General features: G+C 39.3%; 1 protein-coding gene across 3 annotated transcripts in view; it reads right to left on the bottom strand.

Annotated features, from left to right (window-relative positions):
* LRMDA (leucine rich melanocyte differentiation associated) overlaps positions 1 to 18969 on the bottom strand; it is a 738096-nt gene that overhangs the window by 704507 nt on the left and 14620 nt on the right. For all 3 annotated transcript variants that reach the window (XM_053388140.1, XM_053388139.1, XM_053388138.1), the window contains exon 2: positions 18481 to 18581. In XM_053388140.1, coding sequence (XP_053244115.1) covers positions 18481 to 18581 — 101 coding nt within the window. The remainder of the gene's footprint in view (positions 1 to 18480; positions 18582 to 18969) is intronic.

Here is an 18969-nt window from a genome sequence, read left to right as displayed (position 1 = left end):
TTAATGCAAACCAGGGTTCACTGTTTTGTCCAAACCAGAGAACTCTGGCTTAATGTCAGCTAACAGAGCAGGAAAATTTGCATGGTTTGCGCTTAACAGGGAACTCTGGTTTGTATTAAGCCAGGAGCAAACAAAACTGGCATGCAATGAGGCAAAGGAGGAATAGTCAACCTCAATGCTCACTCTTGACTTAATAAACCATGGTTTACGAAGCTGGGAAAGATCATTCAGATCCAACCATTGTGGAAAACTTGTATGTGTAAGGAACCAAATTCCAAAGAAGTAGGGTATTAGTCTGTTGCAGCAAAAAACAGCAGTCTTGAGGCACCTTAAAGCACTACATATTTATCATGGCATGAGTTCATTAGTAGAATCCAAATAAGCAGATGCATAAAGTGTTCCCCTAAAATTGGCAGATTATATATGAACAGAAGTATTTTTTAAAAAAACTATAAGCATTGATGTCAAAGCAAAAGACCATTATAATTATATAAAAGCTTAAATGTATGTAAAAAACTGTAATTTCAGTGACCATTCACAAAACATCGTGGCATTGATCAGCTAACTAACACCTGTAACAGTCCACATGTTTCTGTACTTCCTACTGCTACGGCATAGAAGTGCCATCACATTGATTTATCCATCACATCTTAAGCCACTCTAGCCTTCCTCCTCCCTTAGGCATCTAGTTTTGCCATTTGCTGGTCCTGTTTTGTACCAAGAACTCAACCAGAAGAAAATGGAATGTACCACAATTTAAATGTTGTTAATTAATACCCCCAAACAAGGGCTTCTTTACTTACCAAAAAAAAATAAAAAATGACAGGCACAGAAATTTATTTATTTGTAGCATTTGTGTTTATTTGCAAGTCTTACTTTTAAGCCTGTCATCCAAGTTGACCATTTCTTACTTCTACACTACAAAATCCAAATCCCCTTTTTCAGCACAAAAGCAAGCAACTCTGTCATAGTCGTATGTGCAGATGCATTCTGTATGCCTTCAATGGTCCCTCCATTGATAACCTTCCAACTCCCATACAATCCAGAAAGAACCCCTTCTTATTGAGAAGCACTGGTTCCCAGTTTACTGAGAAGACAATTATCACCTTTTGATCAAAAGGTACATAACCCTGTTACTTCCTGTCTACCTTCTTAGGCGTCTCTCCTTTTCATTTCCTTGTTCATTCAGATGCTTTTCTTACTCTACATAAAACCCATGTATTATATGCTATACGTTATGTTACAAATGAGATTTTCTGGTTTCCACAAGTCCAGATGCCAACTCTGTCCCCATATTTGCTCAGGCAACAATATAAGTGGACTTAATAGCATAAACCATAGCATCAAGAGTTCATTCACCTGCTCATATTCAAAGGTGTTATATGGTATAACACTTGTATTCTATATAGGGGGGAAATGGGCATAAATCTTACATCACAACTGGCAATATTATTTTTATTAAAAAAAACAGTGGGAGAGTTCAGTCTCTGAAACGCCAACTTTGCCCCTAACCGAAAGGTGGCTGTTTTAAAAGAAAGGGATTTGAAAAGCGAGAGTGCAATGTGAACTGCTAAATTACAATGAATCCAGAAGTTCAATTCTATCACCTGTGGTTTGAATCAGGCTAACGGGTTTTTAATCACACTATATGCATTGATTAGCTTACCAGTGCCACTATGTAAAGTCTGTACTGTATTTCTTTTCACTCTGGCCTCCTGGTTTACAACCAGGTTCGCAACCTCACCCTCCAAACCGTGTGTGGTGGCATGTGGTGTGTAATCAGGATTTGAGGGTAATAGTTCATGCATATGATGAAGTAGCCTCTAGTCTACAAAACCTTAATAAATTTGTTTGTTTTTAAGGTGCTGCAATACTTTATATTTTAGCTGAAAAAACTAACACGGCAACAAATTATGTATTTTGATAACTTTCATGCACTAAAGAAACAAAATTAACTGTTTCTTCTTCCTTTTAATTGTTGTATCAGCATGCAACCAGGTCTCTAGCTGTTATTTTTTAAGCTTCATTATATTATATTTCAATGTCAAATTGACGAATAATAGGACAAGAAATTGCAGAAGAGGCAATTTAAAAAAATAGATGCAAATCAACAGGAAAAAATGCTTCAAAGCATGTCTGTATTGGGATGATTCTATATATGTCTGATAATAAATGAGCTTGTAACAAACAGGAATCTGCAAAGGTTCCCTCCCATCCTATAAAGCTAATTATGCCAATGCAACATTACATTTTCCTAAATGCCTTATAAACTGATTTAGCTACTCAGAAAAAAAATATTGTTAAATAGATGTGATAGATGCAAGTTGAAATATTCAAATTTCAATTCTGGCACCAATTCCCAGACCCCTTTCTCCAAGTAATTTAAGGACTTCCTGAAGATAGTTTTTCATATTCCTTTAAACTGACATTTTATCTTTCTACAGTATCTCACCAGAATGAGCATGCTCTAAAACAATGACAGGCCTTCTTTGGCTGTCATCTCTCATTCTGGCAAAGACAGATGTCTTACGCTGGCTTATGCCAATAATAGACCCGACAGGAAAAAAACAACAGAGACTACCTGCCTCTGATGTAAAGGCACCAATTCACATTTGTGACACTCATTTGTCAATTAACAGATTTCTCCCATTGTTGACACATGGGACTTAAAAGATGTGGGCTAGAAAGTGATGAATTAAAAAAGACAGATGAGTAAGCTATGAGCTGCAAAGTAATACTATAATGTGCTTTAGATAGGAATATCAACTGACACCCCTGACAGGCCATACACGGTTTTATTTCATTTTCCACTGTATCTCAGCTTCATACTTTGTCTTCTTTGTTCTCTTTTCATCAAGCTCCTAACATCTCATTCTGACAGCCAGAGACATTTAAGGCACTTTCGTTTCAAATGCAAGTTAGCGTACTTGATTTGTCATTAAAATGCAAAACGATTGCCATCCGCAGGTAAAAATGTAGGTAAGCTTAAAAGGTTGTATCTGCAAAGTATAAAAGCTGAAAGTGGTTTCTGGCTGCTTGGCTTAACTCTTTCACTCGCTGTTCAGAATTTAAGGGAAAGAATGATTATGTGTCTGAGAGAGGTCCAGCAATGCATGCACTTTTAAACTAAGTGCAATTTTGTCAGTAGAACCACTCTACAGAGCTCGATAACCACTTTGGTCACCTGTACTACATACATTATCCGAAACATTACCAGTAAGGATTGGAATTGGTAACAGAATAAATTCATGTGCACCTCTGTGCCTCATGCCCAGATATTGTGCTGTGCTATATTGTTCCCTTTTAAGAAGTGGCACACAGATTCATGGATGTCAGGTAAATCACAAACTATTTTCCATAACAGCTAAATAGAACCACTGGTATGCACCTGAATACCAGATGCTAGAGGATGGCCAATGGGAGAGAGCCGGTGTTTTCATGCTCTACTCACAGACTTCATGGAAGCAACTGGCTGGTCACTTTGGGTACTTGACTACATGGATTCTTAGTCTGATTCAGTAAGACTCTTATGTCCACAATGCTTTCACTGATGAAGCAATGCGGTACCAGTTCTCTATGGCAGAATATGAATATACTTATTATGCATATCTTCCCCAAGATCACCAAAATCAGTTTTGATCTTCTGTTGGTATGGAGTTACCAGGAAGTTACTCCAGGACCTCCATCACTCTTACAATTTTTTGATAATTTCCTCTTCTTCTTCTGCAGTGTTCCCCACCCGACCCTACTTGCAACAGAGCCTCTTCAGGAGCAGGTATTCAAATCCCACTGCAGTTAGCATGGCTCAGTCAGTGGATAGAATGTCAGATTTCAGCAGCTTTCAGGTAGGTGGTTCCTTTCACTAATCACTGCTTTTCCACTGTAGGTAACAAGTACACTGTGATCAACTTTCCAAACCACTGGGCATTCTGCACTTTTGTATACGTATCTTCACTCTGTTATGTTCAGCCAATGCCGTAGCTGCTATGAGTGGTGAAGGTCCAATTCACATAAGCAGCCATTTTAAGCTCAGCACACATTCACTATGATGTTTGCAGCTGCTACCAATTTATCACCTGATTCACTTCTTGGTGCTTTAATTAGCACTAAAACACTCTTCCAGTTGTTGTTGTTGTTGTTGTTGCTGTTGTTGCTGTTGTTTAGTCGTTTAGTCGTGTCCGACTCTTTGTGACCCCATGGACCAGAGCACGCCAGGCACTCCTGTCTTCCACTGCCTCCCGCAGTTTGGTCAAACTCATGCTGGTAGCTTCGAGAACACTGTCCAACCATCTCGTCCTCTGTCGTCCCCTTCTCCTTGTGCCCTCAATCTTTCCCAACATCAGGGTCTTTTCCAGGGAGTCTTCTCTTCTCATGATGTGGCCAAAGTATTGGAGCCTCAGCTTCAGGATCTGTCCTTCCAGTGAGCACTCAGGGCTGATTTCCTTAAGAATGGATAGGTTTGATCTTCTTACAGTCCATGGGACTCTCAAGAGTCTCCTCCAGCATATAGTTTTAAAATATTGAAATATTAGAAAAACGCCACTTTAACGAGTTTTACAGTGCTGTAACACTAAACCACAGAGCCTAGGGCTTGCCGATCAGAAGGTCGGCAGTTCGAATCCCTGTGACGGGGTGAGCTCCCGTTGCTCGGTCCCTGCTCCTGCCAACCTAGCAGTTCGAAAGCACATCAAAGTGCAAGTAGATAAATAGGTACCGCTCCGGCGGGAAGGTAAACGGCGTTTACGTGCACTGCTCTGGTTCGCCAGAAGCGGCTTAGTCATGCTGGCCACATGACCTGGAAGCTCTATGCAAGCTCCCTCAGCCAATAAAGCGAGATGAGCGCTGCAACCCCAGAGTCGGCCACAACTGGACCTAATGGTCAGGGGTCCCTTTACCTTTACTAACACTGTAATACTATTCTTTTCAAAATGATGATAAAACCTCTCCAGTCAAGATGCTTAAAGGCCATGACCTGAAAAGTTTTTTTCCTCAACAAGAGTGTTATAGCACTACAACCCTTTAATAGCTATTTCACTCTTGTAAAAACAATATAGCTGGGAAAGTCTATTAGCACTAAAAGATTGACTTAAAATAAAACAAGGTGGTAAATTGGTGCCAACTCCATAGGTTGAGTGTGCTCTGAGCTGCAATAAGTTCACTTCTCCGATTATGTCACTGTACATAGCAAAACCCCACCCTTTTTAAAAGACGAAGGAGCAATGTTGTAGGAATTTATACCTGTGGGAACTACACTAGTCTTCAGTCTCTCTCAAAAAAGTTGAACTTTCTGTGGTCAAAAATAAAATAAAAGAACTAAAGGGAAAATACAGGACAACAATTAATGGATCATGGCATCATGTGGCTTGCCCTGTAAACAGTTGGTGAATACAGCATGGCAACTCCAGACTAAATTTTTGAAGTGCTGCAATATGGAAGCATTCCTAGAAAAAACATGATGCTTACAGTACACACCTTAACTTTTCACAGGGTTAATTTAAGAATAAAAGGAGACTGGTGCATGTATGTCATCCTGAGTTCCATAGAAGATGTGGGTGCTTTGGTTTGTTTGTTATAAGCTATTCCTAATACTATGTGAATGTGTTTGTGTTGCTTTTTCACTCCATTGCAACTGATGTTTCACTTCAGCTTTTGATTAAGGCAGCAGGGAGGAAGACTGATGCAGAGTCAAAAATGTGAGCAAAAACGCAAAAAGGTTAATGCACTTTTAATTTAAGAACTCTTAACTACACAGCCATAAAAAGAGAGATGAATAGCTCTAAGCTACAGATTGGGATGTGTGCAAATTTTAATTTATTATGATACTCAGTGTCCTATAGAGCAAATTACTATTTCCAGCTTAACTTCATTTAGACAGGCTGTTCTCATTACACACACACACACACACACACACACACACACGTTGCAACCATGGGCACACACAACTAATAGTGGCAATTTTCATTTTCAAGAGTAAAGCTGGCAGTATATATTTGCAGCTGCAGGTAAGTGTCTTGAAAACAGCAACAGGCTTCTGAATAGTTATGGCAGATTTGCAAGAAGAAGCTGTGCCTTTGTTGCAAACGATGTTACACAATTAATCTTAGTTTGTTGAGCAATAGCCAGCACAGTAGAAAGCTGATCAGAGCTTTGAATGAGGAACTAGACATGCATGAGTAGTCTAAACCCTTGTAAAATGAACCCTATACAGATAAGTCACATCTTCCTAATTCAGGAAAGGATTCAATTTTAATTTTCTTTAAAAAGAGATATATGTGTGCATGTTTGACATTCAAGAAGAGCCCTTGTATTAATTGTGAATAATCCATGAAAAAATAAAAATAAAAATTTCACACATATTTACACTTCAAATTTACACAACCTTGTTGATAAACAGATTCAGCAGACATACTCTTAGTAATCCAACTGCCATGCAAACCCAATTATCTGTTATCTTGACAATGTTGTGGTAGTAAAGGTAACATTACAGAGTTCTCTCTTAAATTGTAGAGCAAGCCAGAAAAGAGACATAGGTAGTTCCCAGTAAAGTTTTGTTTTGAAGCACAATGTGAAGTTGGAATTTGCTGTTCTTTGCACTAACTTCCACTGAAATATATATGCCATTTTTATATCTGTTCATCCAGAAGAGACCATTCTGAAGCTCCTCACAGGCTGCTTGAAATGATGCCATCTTGAATAGTTTGGGGGTCATTGATTAAGTTAGTCTACCTACTATTCACCCCCAATCCTGACCATCTATGAATGTTAAATTCAAGCCATCCAAATAAAGTTATTTGAGAGACCACACTAACTGCTTCTAGACATTGTGAAAACTAATGTTTATTGCTACCTTTCTCTGATGAGCAGTTAGGTCCTATTTTATCCCATGAATACTGGGGAAAACTTTTTTTTTTTTAACTTTTGCCAACTGATTATGTCAGGCATAGGCAAACTCGACCCTTCAGATGTTTTGGGACTACAACTCCCATCATCCTTCGCTAACAGGACCAGTGGTCAGGGATGATGGGAGTTGTAGTCCCAAAACATCCGGAGGGCCGAGTTTGCCTATGCCTAGACTCTGTCAAAGGCTTTTTGTACTCTACGTGGGGCTACCTTTGAAGGTGACCCAGAAACTACAACTAATCCAGAATGCAGCAGCTAGACTGGTGCCTGGGAGCGGCCACCGAGACCACATAACACCAGTCGTGAAAGACCTACATTGGCTCCCAGTACATTTCTGAGCACAATTCAAAGTGTTGGTGTTGACCTTTAAAGTCCTAAACAGCCTCGTTCCAGTATACCTGAAGGAGCGTCTCTCTGGGGAGAATTCAGCTAATGAATCCTGTCAGCAGAAACCCTGCACTCTTCCTCTCCTTTCTCTGTGCACCCCCTGAAATTGGCTCTGCTGGGAGTGATCAGGATACCCTCAGAAAAGCACACAACAGAAGAAGAGGGTGGATCATTCTGTTTGGGAAGCTGAAATGAAATGAATTATCCTGGCAGAATAATCACCTTAGTGTAACATTCAATTACTTTCATAGTGACTTTATAGCGACTCTACATGTTTGCATACCACCCTTAAAATACTCTAAGACCTGATACTTCCTTTTTTAGAAACCATACTGATCCTCTGTGAGCAAGGCTTGGTCTTCTGTGCTGGATCATTTATAATGCTTTCCTCTAGTTTACCTTTGACACCAATGTTGGGTTGACAGCTGTGCTGGAACTGCCCTTTTTTGTCTGGGTAATATATATATATATATATATATATATATATATATATATATATATACACAGTGGTACCTTGGGTTACATACGCTTCAGGTTACGTATGCTTCAGGTTACAGACTCTGCTAACCCCGAAATAGTACCTCGGGTTAAGAACTTTGCTTCAGGATGAGAACAGAAATCGTGCGGCAGCAGCAGGAGGCCCCATTAGCTAAAGTGGTGCTTCAGGTTAAGAACAGTTTCAGGTTAAGAACGGACCTCCAGAACGAATTAAGTACTTAACCCGAGGTACCATTGTATATATAAGATCTCTCGTGTTTTAATGGTTGTAACCTTTCCTGAGGCCTTAGGTGAAGAACTGGTAATATAGTGTTGTTATAACAACAACAACAACAAAAACAACAAAAACAACAACAACAACAACAACAACAACACTCAGTGTACCAAGCCTCAAACAAGCTTATAGTTTGAAAATCAACAATATCACATATATCTGACAAGCATGTTACCAGAAATTATAAACTGCACACTACATATGAGTATGTTAAATGATGGTTCAATGGCCCCCTTTAAATAACGAAAACCCTCTTCTGGTGAAGGCAATCAGGAATGAAGAGGTGGCAGATGGGGAAGGGGGCACAGTGCCATTTCCCCATGCCAAATCAGTCCTCAAGCAGCTTAACCCCAGAGAGCTTTAAATGCAGCATTTAAAATCAAATTGCATGTCAGTGCGGTCAAGAAATCCAAACTGAACAGTTTAATTCAGGATAAAAGTTTTTCCATTGACATAGAAATTTCAGTATAGCACAAAATCTATCAACTGCTTTTTAAACATGTTTTCCTAACAATTCTCTTGTCTTTTGTTCACAAACTGAGAAAGGAATTAGCAAAGAGGAAGAAATGCAAGAAGGCATCATAACATAAACTAAGATCTTGGCCCGGAGTCCTCTCACTATTGCCAAAATAACACTGAAATAAGAGCAACCAAGACAAAAATAACTGCTCAGCCACCAACTGACCACATAATGGAAACCAACCACAAAAACTCAAAGCACAAGCCTTCCCTGGTTGTCAGTGTCTCTTCACTGAAAGAGACTCTAACTTGAATTACAAACCTATATTAACTATGACCTGGATGACAGCATAATTACTATATATGCATGTCTAATCTGACACACTGGCTCCTCAGCCTGGAAAAAAAGGCACTGGTCTTTGATGCTGTCATGATAATCAGGTTTTCCTCATTTTACTCTATGACAATCGTCTGCGCCACTTCACGTAATAGACAGAGTGACATCAGAGTGGCTCTTTTTAGCATGCCTAACACACACAAAAATAGCAACCAAATTGTATTGTGCCTGCAATGTTACCAAGGTTGCCACCTCCTTTTTGCAGCACATTGGGTACTTCTTCAGCACCAAGCAGGGGGAACCAAGTACAGAGTAAAAGACAAAGGCTTTCATGATGTAGCAGTTTCCTGCTCCTCTTATCATTCTTCACTGTGTCAGCATCTTGAATGGTGATTTTAGAGAGAGCATTTGAGTGTGTCTGGACCAGTACCCTTGTCACATTTGATTTCAGAGTTATCCCTTGCTGTTCTAGAAAAATCTCTTTTCAATCTCCTCCTTCTGCATATACTAGGGATGGAAGAGAAATTCTTTCATGTCACATTTTAACATGAACCCTACCTACTCTGCAATTCCTGAACCAATAAGCAAACCAAAACATTTATCCTTTGAAACTCACAGTTCTCTTCTCCAACTGAAATATTTGAACACAGAGATATGCATATACACACACCAACACATACAGTATGCAAAAAAATGCCTGGATTAGGGGAAATGTGCAGATTTTTTGAAAGAAAATTTTGCAAATTGATGCAAAAATGGGAAAAACTGAGCATTTGGCTAGAAAAAAAAATGAGAAATCAAAAGCTTTTCCCATTCCAAGTTGATAGAGCCAAAAACTTTCACTGTTTTTAGATGTTATTGTTTTAAAATGCTTTAAGTGTGTTTCTAATGTTATTGTTTTACTACTTTACTGGACAACCTTAGAAAAAGGGGCAAGATAAAAGTTTGTTTATTTGTATTTATATCCCACCTTTTTCTCCAAGGTGACGTACATAGTTTTCTCCTCCTCTTCATTTAAACCCCACAATGTTGTGAGGTACATTAGGCTGAGGGGCGGAGACTGGCCATAAGTCACCTAGCAATCTTCATGGCCAAGTGTGGATTTAAACCCTGGGACTCAGCTAGATTGGTAAAGAAAAAGTGTTTTATATGTGTTGTATATGCATTATAACACTGTAACACCAGATGGCACTGTGGAGTTCCATTTTTGCCAATGCAATTTCTCGAAGTTTAAAACACCTTTAACTGAAACACTTCTTTTATGTGTCTAGATGCAGCCCTGGTCTCCCAGCTCTTAGTCTGACCCCCTAACCACTACACCACACTGGATCTTCTGTGTGTGTGTGTGTGTGTGTGTGTAATATAGCTCCTGGTTTAATTCTAGAGGAACCTGCCTATACAGGTTACTTCCAGGCAGCACTTTGGTTACTCGTTTATACTACTGACAGTAGCCCTTCACACTTTAAGGAGTGCTGATACAAAAGGCCCATTATTTTCAGGGACAGGGGAGTTATAAGATGCCACCAGGAAGAGAGAGCTGGAAAGCTCCTATCAACATACTGAAAATCATGCGTAGCATTTTTTCATTCCAGACCCTATTTTTCTAAACTGTTTGAAATAAATCCATACTTAAAACACAAGAAAGCATTAGCACCCTCTGAAATTTCTATCAGAGTTTTCAATCAGAACAGCTTTTGATTCAAGTGAGAAATACAGGCAAGCATCTCATATTGGATGATTTTAGAACAACAAACTACCGTATTTTTTGCTCTATAAGACTCACTTTTTCCCTCCTAAAAAGTAAGGGGAAATGTGTGTGCGTCTTATGGAGTGAATGCAGCCTGCGCAGCTATCACAGAAGCCAAAACAGCAAGAGGGATTGCTGCTTTCACTGCGCAGCGATCCGTCTTGCTGTTCTAGCTTCTGAGATTCAGAATATTTTTTCCCTTGTTTTCCTCCTCCAAAAACTAGGTGCGTCTTGTGGTCTTGTGCGTCTTGCAAATTGTACAAGTTTGTTAGTTACTTGACACAATCTGTGCGAACAAGCCACAGGGAAGAGAATTACAATAAGCTTCAAATACTTTACGGCAGAAACAAAATCTATATGGATGGATAAGCAAAGGCAAATCTGTTTAAGAAAAATAAAATTACATGCACCAAATTCAATGGGTTAGTTTTAGGCAATAAAAAAACACCTCAGTATTATGTAAGGTGGAGGAAATTCCCCCTCCCAAGTTTCAGTCTTTTAAAAAAAATCTAGAAAAGTGTGCAGAAGAGTTGCAAGACAGAACGTCTTCACAACAAGATCCAGTATGTGTAAACATCACTTTATTTCCCAAGGAGGAGGGGGGGAAAGGCTACAACTGCCAGTTGCAAACACCGAACAAGATAAATCAATTAGCTTGCTAATTTCTCCCCCTCTCATTTATTTAGCTCTGCACTGTATTTGTCATAATTGACTATAATTATGTTAATTACTAACTCCAGTATAATTACTGTATTTGTCATTTAGCACACTGTGTACCCAAAGCAAATCTGGCAATTGTCGGGCATCAAAAAGAATGCACCATCCTCCAGGAGGGGTTCACTCTGAAAACTGGCTGGTATACATTCAGCAAATGAAAGGGCAAAGGAGAATTTCATGCAATGCTAGTCTAAAGCGCTGGTTCATTAAGGATATTAATTTTCTGATAACTACACATTTAAGCATGACACATCAGAGAGTACCTACAGGATTTAGCAATTATTAATGCGTGACAGTTTCAAATGCTAAGTGAATCAATTAAACAGCAGCATTCACAATTTGAGAAGAGATAACTGCTTCATAACTGCCTAAGACTACAATTTTCACATGACAAAAAAGGGCCATTCAGGCTCCTTCAAAGCCTGACAGGTCAAAAAAGAAGTTTGAAACAAAAGCACCTTATAACCATCATCTCTCCTCTTTACTTGTCAGATCAAGTTTGCAAGTGTCTCTGCTGAAATGGCATTGCCATGCCAGCTGACACAAGGTGATTTTTCATGTCTTGTCAAAGAAAATCTTTTATTCTATTTGCTCCGCATTAACATGTTACGTTTATTGATCAAGCCCCTTCTGCAGCCGCAGCAGGGCACTGGGCTCTTATGCCTAAGGGGGGCTTTGATGTCCCGGTGACATTCCAGACCGAATAATGCACATACTAAATGGATTTCATGCAGAAATGTGTTTGTGCATGACAGCTACATTAATAACAGCCTCTCACACTGATAAATATGCAATTGCTACTATTAAGATTTACCCAATTACAGTGAAAATATTCCCAGTACCTAATAAATGTACCCATAAAGAAAAGTTTTAACAATAGTGCATTTTTCTCACATATTAAAGTGAATGAAGATTCGTCTTAAGGACTATAATGAGAATGTCGTGCTTTATCTTAAATCTTTCTTTTGTTGCTACAATAATAAGCCACGCAAAGAGATGTAACAGCGATGAAGTAAGTGGTGTCCCAGGCAAATCTTAAAAGCTTGAAGGTACCTGCAAAATGGAATCCAAATGCTATCTGACACTTCAGCAGAAGTAACATTCACAAGTGCATCCTTGTGAAGAGAGTTTTGAGTTCTTCTGACCTCAACAATGGATTGACTGGCATCACCCTTGGAAAATCATCAACCCTTCTTCCAGCTGTCTTCTAAAATTATTGAGCACACCCTAGAGAAAATTAGGAGTCTCTCTGAACTGTTCAGATATGCAGATCCACCACTGACAGACTTGCATGCATGAATGAGCCGTAAAAGATTAACCAGCAGCAGAGATAAGCCACCTCAGACAGAAGTTTCCCATCACACTATTGTTTATTTAAACTCAGTATTTTCCAAAGCACGCTGTTCACACATTCACCTGAAAGTCACCAATTGTTCTGTTGGCATCCGTCTGGATCGGGAGACAATGGAAGAATGCACCTTTTGGTCAAACCATTGGAGAGTTACAGCACCTGCTATGGCTGTAGAGACCAATATGGGAGATACATGTTTTACTGCAGGTGGGCAGATGAAGGCATCCAAAAAGCATGTTGGAATCAACCCTAAATTCTACTGGTATCGGCAGCAGACAAATAGATTAAGGATTCTCTCTAGAGAATCTCAAGGCAACTAAGTGATATTGTGCCAAACACTCGAATATTTCATTTGAAGATTGGCCATAGCATTGCACCCTACCAACTGCATGACTGTTCACTCTTTGGCAGCTTAAAAGAGGTCTGGCAACCTCATAGCATCGTAGTTTCACAGCTGCCTCTTGAAGTTGTATGTTTTAGCTTCCAATTCTCCTTTCTGTTCAAGCAATACTTCCGTCTCTCAGTCAGCAATCAGGTCTCATTTACCGAGATCTATGGGACTTAAACTATGGGTAGAACCTAAAGATCTACCTTAAACAATCTCAGATTTTCACTATTTGGGTCTTTGAATTGCAAACTCCCCGAGTCACATCACAAGACATTTTTGTAAAAGCCTCCCGCTTCAAAAATTGTTTGCCACTTCAAAAAGTGTTTGCTCTTGAAACAGCAGCTGCTCTAAGGACACATCCCAAATTTCCTTCGAATCCAATATATTTATTGAACACAAGACAAAAGCTGCTATGGGTACATAGAGCTAACAGCACATTTTTTTGGATCCTTGGCCTCTGTTCTCATGACCACTTACGTGTCCCCAACCTTCTCTGGGTTGCACCCCTTGTCTCTCAAATATATTTTTTTAAGCAAAGCAGAGAATTTCATGCCTTTATCAGCTCAGTTCATATGCCCCATATAGCTAGTGCAAGATACAAATGAATTTTAGGGTTTTTTTCTTGTTATGCTCATCAAAACATTCAACGTATTCAGCTGCCTTCTCTCCTCCTAATTTTTTAAGTAGGCAAATGTGTCAGAAGATTGTCAACCTAATTCATTTCAGCTACTCCACTGAAAGCAAGGTCTGTTTACTTCCCCTAGAATAATTAGACGGAGGAATCTGCATAGCTGCTGTCAGTAATTTTACCTTACATTTTTCTACTTAAAATTTTCCAGGAACCATGAGAAATCTCTCATTAAAACCAGATTCTCATAATATTTCATACTATTTTAAAAATTACATTTAAAGATTTATATTCACATAGGAATTACCATAAAAAGGAGAGAGAGAGAGATGACAAAAAGTCCTTAATTAATATAATCATTGCTACTCAGAAAAGAACCCAAATTGGAACAATGGGAAATGCAAGCTATTTTAATTTCCATCAGCAGTCAGGCGGATGGAAAGAAGAGTGGGTAGGATTAGGAAGGACCGTGAAGCCACTTGGTCAACAGAAGCTACACAAGCCTATCTCAAGAAATCCAGAAGAAACAATAAGTACAGGCAACAATGACTGCATTTGTCCTGGCCCATCCTAGCAGACGCAGTACTCAGCTTACCACTTTCATTTTTGGCAAAGGCTTTAATGTATAGGTCAGTTTGATACACAAGCCAGCGTAGAAAGCATTCAGGTTAACAGCTGACACATCTCTCTTAAGTCCATGGCTAGGCAAAAGCTAAGACATTGTCCCAACATTTGATATGCCCCCCAAAGCTTTCCTTTTTAAAAAGGGGGCAGACACAGTCATTTGTGCAGTTGGCGTCCCAAGCCACAGGACGGGGCAAGCAGACAGGCACTCCTCCAAGTAGGCTGTATTTGCAGAGTTTGTTTAGGCTGGCACAGTCATCTTCTCACCCTTTTTGACAGGGAAGGAGGCAACAGGCTTGGTTCCCTGATTTTTCTACAAGTACTTTGACGAAGATGGGAGGCTCTTCACTGGTGAGAGGCGGCACAGGGGTTACACAAGCCAGCTGTGATTATGCTTGGTGTTTTCGGTGACACTGGGGCAGACCTCTCCTCTGACAATCTGCTTGGCCCCTCCCTTGGATCCAAACTAAGATCTCGTAGCATACTGGAGCCCTTCCCAAGATCCTGCTCCTCTAGTATTTGTCCCATTTTCTCCCTATTTGTCATCCCCCTCTGACTAATCCCATCAAAACAATTTCACAAGGCTCATGACAGCATGTATAGTTGAATGGAAATCAGTGAACCTTGGGCTAACATCCTCTCTTCATGTACAGCAATTTATCATAAGTGGTAAACCACAATAAAAACCTTGATCCTAGTTTGAAGGCAACCTGTGGTGTGAGGAAACCATTGTGTTCCAGATTCATATAGAATGTCAAAGTACAGTTTGCCAAGAAACTGGAAGCCAGTTAGGAACAAAATAAATAATTCTAGTTGGTTCTGGAAATGAATACGTTATATCTCTTTACTTGTTTCTCTTGAACCTGTAGAGCTGCCAGATGAAATGGACAATATGATATGGGGTAGCTCTAAGGCACAAAAAGGCACAAAACTGACAAACAGTGTGACAAAGGGATAAGGGAGTTAAAATCTGTAAAGCCCTATTGGTAGACTGGGAGGGATGTTCTTATGCCTTGAAAACCAATCAAATACAGCGGCTGAAAAATGGTGTCTGAGGACTTGGAATTGAAACTGAAGGACAAAAATTGGGGGGAGGGAGATTTGGCCTGAAGGGGATTCCAGAGAAAGAGGAGATGGAGTGTAATGGTGTTTGCCAATCCAAACTTTCTCTATGGTTCATTCAAGCAAATCATGGCATCCATGAAGTTGGTATAACTTGATATAAAAAAGACTCTCATTATGACCTGTTTTGACCTTGGTACCAGTCCTTGTCTTAAACATTTCCAGGACAGTATGAGTAAATACACTGACCTCCCAGTAGTTAATGTACAGGATCAGCACACTAATCTTTTGTTGTACAGCAATAAAAATGCTAGCACATTTGCAAAAACTAGGCAGGGTCTGATGTGGTTACCAGGAAATGTTAGTTTTCACCTCCTGTAAGAAAGATTAGGGTTCAACATAGACAAAATAATCTTCTTCCAAAGGTGAATTCATGATTCAAGAAATATATAAACTGGGTGTCATTTCTCACCAGAGTCATGTCCTTTCACCTTCAAATTTAACAAGGTAAACAGGATAGTAAACAGATACAAATTTGTAGGAAATAATAATACAAAGGAATAAACTTACTCATCCCAAAGACCTCTCTCTCTTCTCCACAAGGTAACACAGATCCAAAATAATTAAACCCCAGAATAACTCCAACAGGACCTTTCTTTTCACTCTTGCTGGGAATGGAACAGATGAGTGGCCAAGACATTTCTGTTGCCTGGCTAATATAGGATTTTAATGGTAGATCCCTGACTTAGAACAGACTGTTTACCTCAGGACAGAAAAACCACCCCCCTCCCATTCTCACTTACTTTTAGTGTGGGTACTGTGGCAAATTGTAACACCCACTCTTTAGGCTTTTGGTATGGTTAGGAATACTTTTTACTCTCAGAATCAAGGTGTGTATGCTATGATTTGCTGCCCGCTTATATTGCAACATTGCTGTCTGAAAGCAGCATCCATTTACTCTGTCATTTTCATTTCAAGTAATAAACTAATCTTTATTTATTTATCTGGTGCATGAACTTCTCGTGAGCATAAGGTCAATTGTAGGAACACACAACCATAACAGTCACATGTTTAACTCCAATAAAAATCCCGAACCTCTTGGAAGTTTGTATGAGTGCTGGACATGTATGTGGATTTAGACACACATCTTGTAAGGGATAGATGTACCTCAGTTTCGTGTGGAATAGCATGGATCTGAGTTCACTCCTCTTTCTGACATACACAGAATGTGTGCATAGAGTATCTGGCACCAACTCTCACTCATCTGACACACCCAGGGACATAGCAGTGCAATTTGAACACCATTGGGTCAAAGAAGCAACATGACCCAGATCATTTTGACCATTTATAACAGCCCTGAAAGAGGAGGGAATTCCCTACTGCTGCGGGTTCCCCTTCAAGTTGGTGATGCAACACAAAGGTAAATTATTCAGCATGGGTGATAAACAAGCATAGAATTTATAGTAAACCTAAAATCTACATGTGCCAGAGGGCTCTGTGCAGACTAATCGATAACCCCAACAATCAACCCTGCAGTTCCAAGAAGGGGAGAAAGGGCAGGCTGCAACCAAACCCACATTTTGGATATAACAGAGATCTGTTCAAAGCATAAATCAGGATTACAGTGCTAAAGCAGATGCACGATGAGAAGGCATTATCCCAAACCATGGTTAAGCAAGTCGGGGATGTTACATCCAAACCAGCCCAGATTCTCTTAAAATAGCCTTCTTTAAAAGGAAACATGAAATACATAGAAACAAGTTGAAGGCTTTACTTATAAGCTCTGAATTGTGACCAATGTATACATTAAGTTAAAGGCTTTCTTATCCAAGGCGGGGGGAGAACATGGAGTGGGGAAATATATCTGAGGTTAAATACTGCCAGGATCAGGAACTAACAACATATTCATGCGTTCCTTCCTCCCTGTGTGTGCTCAGTTTAGCTGAACATTTTCTGGTTTGATTAAACCAGTTTCCTGTTACACATCAGCAAGAGATGTTTGAGCAAGAACTCCAAACAGGGATTGCAAGTGGAGTTCAAGCAACAGTTTGTAGAATTAAGAATGTGACATGCAAGTGTAGCCAGTAAGTTACATATAGAATTGATTAAAGTGGGTTTTCTACTAGAACCAGGGACTAGAAATTCATCGCAAACACTAGGATCCAGGAGATATCATTCTGTAGGTCACCAAAATAATCCACTGAGCCCATTCAGGTGGACAGCATAGTAATGTACACTCTCCAACTTTAGCTCTACAATGCTGCCTTAAATTATGACTATTTCTGATGACCACTCATTTAATATCCATTCCATGAAAAAAACTGATTGCACCATTATCTTGCTCCTAAACACACATTTTACTCAGAAGTAAATAACTGTTTTTATGTCCAAGTATTTGTGCATTGGATTGTAGCCCTAGCCTTCAAGTAAGAGATAGCGCTTTTTATCCTGGCATATGTACAGAGAAAGGCATACAAAAATGTATCTCTTAGCAAACATAATTCTGCCGTGCAAAAGGCATATAGAATATATGGCTTTTAGCTTAAGCGCCTGTTGTTAAAAGGCTATATTTGGTTGTAATCCAATACATTCCTATTGCTACAGCAACCAATTAGATAGGTAAATTGGCACGCTTGTTCAAGAAATACATTTCATATCTGAAAATAGGAAAGTTGAGTTTAAAAATTATTCTAAAGCAATCCCACTCTGGAAGAGACTCAGCAAAGTCTCAGACAGTTCAGAGAACTTAGCAATTCCTGATCTGTTCTGAGAACACATTTTCATTCATCTCTTCTTTCAGCAGAAGCAGATGAAAAATAGTGCAAATTTCTTGTACAATGTAAGCTGCATCCATTACATTGCAAAATGATACTTGCAACTGATAATCTCCTCTTCATTCTTCTTCCAAAGAAATATCCAAAGAAAGTGTTGACCATAAACTCTTTTCTGCATACAGACTAGCTCTATATTAATCCACTATTTGTATAATTGGGTAAACAATACATCAGTACAGAAATTGATGACATGTAGTAAAACAAATACTTTCTTTAAAAAATGCAAAAGGCTTCATTTGTGTTGCTCCATGGTCAAACCCAAAGCATGGCCTACCTTAACAAGTTGAAGCTAAGATCCAGTCTTTTTGCAATGCGTCCATAGTTTCTTCCTAGGAATGCTGGGATTTCTTTGCAATCTTGACCGATATAAGATACCTATAAGAATTAAGGGCAAAAGAGTTTAGCAGCTGGGTGATTTGTGATCTTCAGACATCTATTGCCTTGAAAATGTAGATATGCAAGAAACAAAATGAAAGTATTCACCCAACTGTCAGGACAATAAACTGCTAGCACTGTTGAGATTAGTCTAGCTCCACCTGTCACATTATGAATCTGTTTTAACAACTTCCATGGTCAGCTCAAGTTGGATATTTTGCAGTTTCAAGAACAACTTATTTACTAAATTGTAATTAACTTTTCCAGAGTTAACAGCAGAGTATCTAAGAGATAGCATTTTTTAGTATCCTGCTTCGTAACATCATTAGTGTAGTGCCTCAGTTTTATTGTCTAGTTTATTTTGTTCAGATGCCAAGCACCCTAAAAT

Source organism: Podarcis raffonei, chromosome 5 (genome assembly GCF_027172205.1).
Source record: "Podarcis raffonei isolate rPodRaf1 chromosome 5, rPodRaf1.pri, whole genome shotgun sequence".
Classification (NCBI taxonomy): domain Eukaryota; kingdom Metazoa; phylum Chordata; class Lepidosauria; order Squamata; family Lacertidae; genus Podarcis; species Podarcis raffonei.
This window is presented reverse-complemented; position numbering and strand designations above follow the sequence as displayed.